The sequence below is a fragment of the Malaya genurostris genome, chromosome 3, assembly GCF_030247185.1.
Source record: "Malaya genurostris strain Urasoe2022 chromosome 3, Malgen_1.1, whole genome shotgun sequence".
NCBI classification, from domain to species: Eukaryota; Metazoa; Arthropoda; class Insecta; order Diptera; family Culicidae; genus Malaya; species Malaya genurostris.
Genome location: NC_080572.1, coordinates 218,961,568 through 218,971,061, shown reverse-complemented (window position 1 = coordinate 218,971,061; position 9,494 = coordinate 218,961,568). Strand labels below are relative to the sequence as shown.

Sequence of the window (9,494 nt, the reverse complement as noted above, 5' to 3'; positions counted from 1 at the left end):
TGCTGTGCACCGGCTGGTTGCTGGTCATAATTGGATTAAAAGATCACCCCCGCCTGACGGTAGCGATGATTGCTAGCCGGTAGCAATAATGTCGCAAAAAAAGGGGCACGATTTAATGCGTTAATCAGATTTGCGATCTGCGCCGATTGAGTAAGATATGGAAAAGACGGTGGTTGAAAACCAGTAATTATACAAATTGTTGGGAATTTGCGGAATGTGGCTGATAATTTTATGTTCAACGGAGCTGTGAACGAAGCGCGGCTTAGCTACAGATGCGTACATTATGGCCGGCGAAACGATAATTACGTTTAGTTTTTGAATAATCAGCATGTTGATACAAAATGGTTCAATATGTGCAATATTCGAGATATGATCGTGAGATATTTTGTTTTAATCAAAATAGCGAGAAAAACTTACTGTAAATGGAATTTCTAGCAAAACACTCAATACACGATTTTCTTAGGTTTCAACAATCCAGTTTGAAGCACATAAATATGTACTTCCATTCACTAACCTTGCGACAAACTTCGAAAAGTCCCGGGAATGCAACTTACGGATTTTTCATCGGTTTGTAGATTTCAAAGCAGCGTGCAATTCAGCGAAGTGGCACGAATTAGTCTAGAACAGAGTGTTCCGGCAAAGCTGATTAGACTGATTTGTGATATGCTTGAAGAATCAAAATGAAGCGCTCTATAAGCTTGCAATCCATCCAGCGCATTCGTGACGTTACATGGATTGAAGCCTGGCGATGCATTCTCCTATTTGTTTATTTCGATTATAGAGGTTTCAACCTTTAATTATTCGCTTCTCGTGTCAGAAAAACTTTCTGACCGTTTATGTGGGAATCGAAGCCAGGTAGGTTGCATAAAAAACGATGGTTTTACCCACCACGCCATCCTGTTGGTTGTCCAAAGTATCTCTAGAAGATGCGATACGAAGATCCTGCGTGCGGAGAAGCGATACCACCATCAATAAGTTTCAAGAGCTTTTTGCTTTGGCGATGACATTGACATGACTATTGACGTTAATCATGAAGTTGTGGAAGAGGATTTTGTACCTTTTTTAGGGTTGACCATAAACCATAACCAAGACAAAGGATATGATGGCTGGTATGAAACGATGTAGCTCAAATGGTGTTGGACCCAAGATAGAAATGCTGCGAAACAATACGGGATTGTCGATGAGTTAGCGACGGTAAAAAGACCTATTACAATTGGCACTTCGTGCGATTATTTCACTGTCACTCCATCACAGCATGAAGTTTTAAGACAGCTCACCTTGAATCACTGGAACCGGAAGTCGACCGAGAATAAAATTCGGGTATGGGTGAATATTTTTAGATTTTATCGGGTACGAGTCGGGTTCGGTTTTAGAAGAAAACTAGTGAAGTAATGATGCTTCTCTCGTATCAATTATATAATACTGTAGTATTCTTCTAAATAGTTCGATTTTTGAAAGAATAACCGGAATCGGTTTGTCTGGTCGTCTACTGATTGAGAGTTTTTTACGATTTTTATTTCGTCCCTTTGAGTGATGGTATACAATTTTCAACACACTTTTCCCTACAGGGTCCGGCACTCGAAGTGTAACCAACTTCAGACCGCACGCGCAGCTGACGCACGGGCATCAGCTCTCTAGAAATTTGCTAAATGACAGTTCGGAGTTGTATTGTTAACAAGCGCAAGAAAGCATTTTGCCAAAAGTGAACGCGAAAAAAAAATCTTGACTTGAGAGAGCGAAGGAGTTGCTTCGTTTGGCCGAAAGCGGTCAATTTCCGAACATTGTATTTTCTGACGAGAAATTTTTTCCAATTGAGCAATTCGTAAACTCTCAAAACGATAGGGTTTACTTGACCGACCGTTCATACGAGAATTTGAATCATCGATTGGCCACCAGGAGGCAGCACCCGAAACAGATAATGGTTTGGGCCGCTGTAACCGCAGATGGGCGCTCTCCAATCGTTTTCATCGATCCTGGCGTCAAGGTAAATGCGACATATTATCGGGAAAGTATTCTGGAGGTTGCTTTGAAGCCGTGGGCAGACAAACATTTCGGTGGCAGACCATGGACGTTTCAGCAGGACTCGGCACCGTCTCACAAAGCTCGAGTGAACCAAGAATGGCTGAAAAACAATGTTCCGAACTTCATCACTTCCACACAATGGCTCTCGAATTAACCAGATGCGAATTCAATGGATTATTCTCTTTGGGCCATTTTGGAGAGCAAAGTCCGAACTAAAAGATACACCAGTCTCGAGGCGCTGAAAAAAGTTATTGTCCACGAGTGGGCCTAAATACCTGCAAGTCACATTCGGCAACTTGCGATTCGTTTTTTGACCGTCTCAAGGCCATAGTCAAGGCAAAAGGTGGTCATATCGAGCAAAAGTGAATTGATTCTGAATTTTGTATTATTTTTACACATTTTGTACTTTGAATTTAGTAAAAGTAATTTTCCAAACTGAATTTATGGCCTTTTTAATTGGTTACACTTCGAGTGCCGGACCCTGTATAATTCCGGAACCGGAGTCGGACTCAAATGACATCCAGAAGGTTTGTATTGGACAATATTTGAATTTAAGCTTTGTGAGAATCGGTTTCATCATCTCTGATAAAAGTGAGCTAGTAGTTTGAAATTGACATTTTTACACTAATCACTCTGTAATTCCGGAACCGGAAGTAGGATAAAGATGAAATTCAGGTTTTTATGGGACCATAAGACCTTTCATTTGAAATTTATTTTCAGTTCAGTTAAGTCATCTCCGAGAAAAGGTAGAAGTCATATTTTCATGTTTTTTGCACAATTTACTCCATAATTCCGGAACCGGTAGTCAGATCCAAACAAAATTCAGGAATTTTATATGGAATCGTAAGACCTTTTATTCGAATCTAAATTTGTGAACATCGGTTCAGTCATCTCCGAGAAAAGTTGGTCCACTTATTTTCATATTTTTGGCACATTTTACCCCATAATTCCGGAACCGGAAATCGGATCCAAACAATATTCAGGAATTTGAATTTTGAATTTCATTTGAATCTAAGTTTGTGCAAATCGATTCAGCCTTCTCCATAAAAAGCTAGAGCAAAAAACAACTTTTCATACACACACAGACATTTTGTGTACTCGACGAACTGAGTCGAATGGTATACGAAACTCGGCCCTCCGGCCATTGTTCAAAAGTCGGTTTTCGCAGTGATTGCATAACCTTTTTATATGAGAAATGCAAACATATTCTCGGGTAGGGGTAAAAGTTTTGCCTTTCTCTATAGAAAAATTAGAATTGCTGGACAAACTGACTTTCAAACGAAACTTCGCAAACCAGTAGCGTTATATACCATTTGAGTTGACGAGATCAGATAATGTCTGTGTTTGTATGTGTGTGTATTTAAAAAGTACAAAATTTTGGTCTGTGTGCTTTATGATCCTATAGAAGATCTTCGGTCCTACAAAAATTTTCTGATCTTGTGTGCGGGGTTGAGAATCGATCCTAAGTGGGCTACATGAAAGGTATCGACTAACCCATCACGCTATTCCCGTTCCCATCCCGAAATATTTTAACCACTATTTTTGATTCTGGGAACAATAAAAAATATAGAACCGTTAAAGTCAGAGCGAGATTTTGACTATAAATTAACAAGGGGTAAGTTTGGATAGTTAGTTATTTTCTTCCTACATTATTACAGAGAAAAAACGCACCTAATTGCTCTTTTTAAGTGGTTACATCTTACCTCACTATGGGACGCTTTTTCAAAATTCACTCTGTACAAGAATGAGCAGAACTTAATCATGAATATCTCTTGCTTTATATAACACAGCAACATAATCATTGGAAATATGATCAGCAATTCATAATAAAATTTTCAGTAGTATAAGATAGCCAAAAATAACTTAAAATTAAAAAAAAACAAAAAAAAATTAGTAAAAACTCACTTTCAAGGATCACATTGAAGGAATCCAGGCAAAGTGTAATAAATATATTAAATGTTTATATCCTCTTATAAACAGAAATTCTAAGCTCTGTCTAAAAAACAAATTGTTAATTTATAAACAAATTTTCAGACCAGCCATGCTTTATGCGGTACCAATTTGGTCAAGCTGTTGTTCCACCAGGAAGAAAACGAAAACGCTTCAAAGGATTCAGAATAAAATTCTGAAAATGATTCTGAAGCGTCCTCCCTGGTTTAGTACAAATGAGTTACACAGACTCACAAATATAGAACCATTAGATGTAATGTCACATAATATTATAAGCAAATTCCGACAAAAATCGATGCAATCTTCAATTGAATCGATTCGCTCTCTGTATTAGTTAGTAAGTTAGTATATAAGTTCCTTTTCCCCATTACACAATACAAGTAGGTTTAGAATTTTCCCTACACAAAAATCTCAGAATTGCGGAAGCAAATGATGTCTTCATGGTAATAACCAAATCATATATATATATAACAGGGCTGAAAAGTCACCACTTGTGGCTGAACACCCAATTTAAATCTTAATAATTTAATTTTAACTCATATTCCAATAAATAGTTATTAAAAAAAAAAAAAAAAAAAAAAAAAAAAATTAGTATGAAAAAGTACGTAGGTGAAATTCAGTGCCAAAGTAAGGCGCGCGAAATTCCAACCGCATGAATTGAACGAATCATCGCACAAAGCGTATTGTACAAAACCGACATATATGTAGATATACGGAATATTTTCAGTGATTGAGCACAGTGGGCATACGACACATTTTGTTTTCTCTTAAAACAGTTCAATTTGTAACCATAATGGTCCTATAATTGATTTCCTCACCAATAGCGAAAATGTTCATTCTTTGTTCCAGAGAAAACTCTTTGGCATGATGACAGTACTACTCCTAGCATTATTTTACACAACAACCAGTCACGTATCCAGAGGGCGGGCCCGAAATAAAAAACTGATATATAATTATTTAGAAGGTCCCAGACAATAATGTTATACAATAACAGTTCCAGTGGAAAAGTTTGAAGTGCCTGTTAAAAACACCCGTAAAAGGCACACTGGGAATAAGTTACATAAGCAATCTTCAGTAACATTATTTTTTTATCTTTGGGCCCCTCCCGAAACGAAATCCTGGGTACGGGCCTGACAATAACTGAATAATATACAAATAAATGATTTCAATTTTTATATGATGCTTGGAGTTTGAGCAATTAGTGGTATGAAACTATACCGGTTTTGAACAAAAAGATTAAAGTTCCCTTAAATTCCACTATGAGAAATTTTAACTATTTCGTTTTAATACTAATGTAATAATGATAGCCAAATAGTTAAAATGCTGCATAGTGAAATTTAAGGAAACTTTCTTTTTTTTTCAAAAACGTTTTTGCCTTTCTCTATAAAAAGGTATTAGATTTGCTGGAAAACCGACTATCGAACAGAGCCTCGGAGACCTATAATGTTATACACCAATCGACTCAGCTCGACGAGATCGGAAAATGTATGTGTGTGTGTAAGTGTACCTTTAAACGAATTTTTTTAACGGGCATTTTCCTCAGAGCTATTGTTAGACCATTGTTGAAGTTTGAAAATCCCCTTATTGGTTTGTTTCATTTTGTTTTAATTATGTGTTAAAATCCTTTATTGGAAGTGAATCATATTTTACAATATATCGTGAATTTTTTAAGGAACTACAGATAGTTTTCGTACGTGCTTGGCGAGTGGATATCAACAATTTATAGTTTTAGAATTCCTAAAATCTAAGATGGCGGCTTTCGTTTTTTGTATATACTTTCAAATCGCTATATCCCGCTCGGCATTATGGCTACCTGGACAGCTATAGCCATTAGACGGCTACCAAAATTGATTCAGTGACGGCTGTCAAATCCAATTCGGCAAAACATAGTCGCCTGTAACTTAGTTAGCCGAGCATTTTCATCTTTTCACCTTCGCTGAAAATGTCAAAGATTTCGATGTAAAAAAACATCCTGATGGATATGGTTATATCGTTTGAGGCTGCCAGCCATTTTTTGCCACTGGTAGCGTGTAGTTGAACGTCTGGCAGCCATGCCCATGCGGCATAAATTGTATTTTGAGACGGGTTCGACAAATAAGTTATTAAAATAAATGTCATATTAATTCCTTACTTATACTTAGAAATCCGAGATGGCCACAAACGATTTATTGTGGATATTTCTTAGTTGAAATGAATTTGAACATTGCATTTTTAATGTCATCGTAATCGGTCTTTACCCCTTCATAACCCTGTAATTATTTGCTCTCGTGTGTTCCGCCTTATACCGGCAGAATTCGGCAAGTGAAGTATTGAAATTTGCCAAATTCACACAATCAAACAGTTAGTACGTACGATTATCGATATTCGGAAGTGTGGAAAAAATAAGTCAGTTTTATTCGTATTAACTTCATCCAGCTATGTCTATGACTGTACCAACCCGATCACAAATTTCAATATTGAAACTGTAAATGTATTATTTATTTTTTCACTGTAAATGTATTATTATTTCACTGTAAATGTATTATTTGTCAATTGAGACTTAAATACAAGAGTAATAACAAATGAAGGTTTTATACCATTCAGAAGCTTTTTCAAATTCCATATTTTCTTTCTTAAATATGTGGCATTTCTGTTCACTTAGAGGTTTAGCGTACCAAAACACAACCTGTATTATACCTATGAAAAAAAGATAGACGAAAGATCTTTGAAAGCACCCAAGATATTTGCTATCAAGCACATATCACTCTCCCACAAGCGAAATTAAAAAATGGCGCCCCATTGTAAAGTACGACGTATCCGCGTCAAAAACGAAACGAACCGTTTTTCAGCGATACCCATTGCAAAGCACTGCTCGATTGCTCCACATTTAAATTCCACATTTTAACGCTCAATTAGTTTTATTTGTTTTTCTTCTCGCACGCACTAAAACAGACACCTAAATACGCCACTTCGAAAAAAAAATTCGCACACCGATTCGCACGGTCCGACTGTGGTCCGCCCGGTCCGTTTGCTGAACAGTGCAGAATTGAATGTTTCCGCCGTCTACCACAGAGACAGCCAATGGTCACTGACCAAAGGCTGTGGTGAAATTCGATGGCGAATCGCGACCGCCCTCTCTGATCTGAGGCTAATCATAATACATAGGCTACCTACCGATCATGGAAAATTGGTAAACTCGATTTCGGAACCGTTGCGCTTGACCTGCTGACCCGCCGCTAACCAATCACGAATATTTTGGCAAACCACTGATTGATACCGTCCAACCAAGTGATTACATTCGTAACTAGTTCGAAGTTCTAAATCCAAAAATTAGAACAAAAATCGGAGATCAAATCGTTCTGATCACTGCAACAGTTTACCTGCGGAGAAAAAAAACTAACTAAAAGAAGGCACTTTCAACGCACGTTTATAGAAATTACCTAATCTCCGACAGCAGCAGTTTGTTCACAACAGAAGATTTGTACACAGCTTGTCGAAGAAATGAAACACGACCCAGAACAGCAATTACCCACGGAACGAATTGTAGCATAATCATTGTTTCCGGCGACTCGCCGGGCCAGCGAGAATGCGCCCATTTCCACCCTCATTCATGTTGATAATTAGTGCAACGCCGGCTGATCGGCTTCGGAGCAACTCTTGTTATTGTTTACTATTTCATTTTGCACTGTTTGTTTTGCTGCTTTCTTACAGCAGCCAGCCAGCCAGCCACCCAATCTAAGTGACTGCAATTGTTCATGCTTCGGTTTATGTTTTTATCATAATTTATGTTGATAGTTTTCTGCTGAATCTGAGTTCCCACGGACCCCTCCGCCCTGCCACAGGTACCGTAGTTCACTACCGTGGATTTCTTCGACTGTGTCAAAACGGATCTCACAGCTGACAAAGAACACTATATAAACATGGGCGACCCCCGAGAATAGTAACATTTCGGTAGTGATCTTCGCTTGATAACGTTAGTTGTAGTGTTCTAGTGTAGCAAAACAAAATGTTGAAGGTAGCAAACCTCTCCGGTGCGGTGCAAAGGAAAGTGTTCTAAAATTCCATCTTCTTGACAGGTCATCCCCATTATCGCTAGCGTAGTCGCTACGGCGATCGGATACAGTGTTGGAACAGGATACAACATTATCACCAAGCACGCGTCCCAGTATTACGGAAGCGGAGAAAACATTGGTAATTCCGGTTATGGATCTACGGGCTTTGCTGGCCGGGGCAATTTCGGATACTCTGGAGGTTCAAATGGGGGATATTCCGAGGGCGGTGGTTTAGGATACTCCGGAAACGACATTTCGGGATACTCCGGCGGTGGCAATATAGGTTATTCCGGTAACGGTAACTTGGCTGGTGGTTCCAAGTACGACGGTTACGATGAGATTGGCCACAAAGACTATTACACTTACCCAAAGTACAAATTCAACTACGGAGTGCAGGACTCTCACACCGGTGATCACAAAAGTCAGTGGGAAATTCGTGATGGCGATGTGGTAAAAGGAGGATACAGTTTGTATGAACCCGATGGCACGAAGCGAGTTGTAGAATATACCTCCGACAAGATTCACGGTTTCAACGCTGTCGTGAAAAAAATCGGACACGCACATCACCCACAACTTTATGGCACGGCCGACGGGATCTCCGGAGGAGGCTACGATGGGCATCATGAGGACAGCTACAGTTACAACAACGTTAACTAAAATGCTGCATTCGAACTGACAGCCTGAAACCAATCTGAGATTATGCATCATATGTTTTTTCGCAGTAAACTTGCATGAAACGTTGTACAGAATAACATTTAAGCCTGAGTGTATGTGATGGAATGTTCGAAATATAGCAGCTTTTACGAAAGCCCAGCGTGTGGATTTCATTTCAATGAGTTGAGTTCGAAACAGCAAAACGATAGGGTGGTGCGATAATAGTGGCTACTGAATAATGACTATGATTGTTTTGTCGGAAACATCTTCGAGTAACGAAGTCGAAGTGTGTCATTTAAAGTCAGATTTCTTCCATTGATTTTGCCTGACAAAAATAAGTTTACTACAAACTAACACATAAATTTCATTTGCCGTTCGTGACGAAAATCGAAATTGAAACTGTAAAGCATTCACTTCACTGCAATAATATTGCAGCCGCATCTTATTTAACAATTTACAATTTGATGACAATTAGTTCTACTGGGGGACCTTTTAGAAATGTTTTTACGAAGTATGATCAGAGCTGAAAACTGTCACGTATTTTCAACGAAAGAATCTAATCCAATAGCCTGTTTCATTCGTAAATAAAAACGAACGAACAGAGGCTTAAGCAAAAGAGAGTATCAACACCAAAGTCGTGCAAATGAATTCAGCCTAATTTCAATTTTCATTGTTTTTCAATGATAACCCACCGAATTTAGAGATAAAGAATATCTAAAAGTATGATAAATGTATGCTATTACCATCCGGAAACTCTTTGGAATCCAAAACTATAGATTCTCGAATCTTCGGTTGAATATCAATACAGTCCAATATACGTTGTTCACTTAAAAATTG

At 38.4% G+C, this 9,494-nt stretch overlaps 1 protein-coding gene across 1 annotated transcript; it reads left to right on the top strand.

Moving 5' to 3' along the window:
- Nucleotides 1-7,957: 7,957 nt before the first annotated feature.
- LOC131434204 (adult-specific cuticular protein ACP-20-like) lies at nucleotides 7,958-8,660 on the top strand. The gene is made up of 3 exons (XM_058600859.1): nucleotides 7,958-7,966; nucleotides 8,028-8,188; nucleotides 8,261-8,660. The coding sequence occupies exons 1-3, from the start codon at nucleotides 7,958-7,960 to the stop codon at nucleotides 8,658-8,660; spliced, it is 570 nt and encodes a 189-aa protein (XP_058456842.1).
- Nucleotides 8,661-9,494: the final 834 nt, after the last annotated feature.

What these genes read in the sequence shown, in the direction of transcription:
- LOC131434204 (XM_058600859.1), top strand. An exon ending in TTTGCTGGCCGGGGCAATTT is followed by an intron (nt 8,189 to 8,260) that starts CGGATACTCTGG and finishes AAACGACATTTC; the next exon opens with GGGATACTCCGGCGGTGGCA.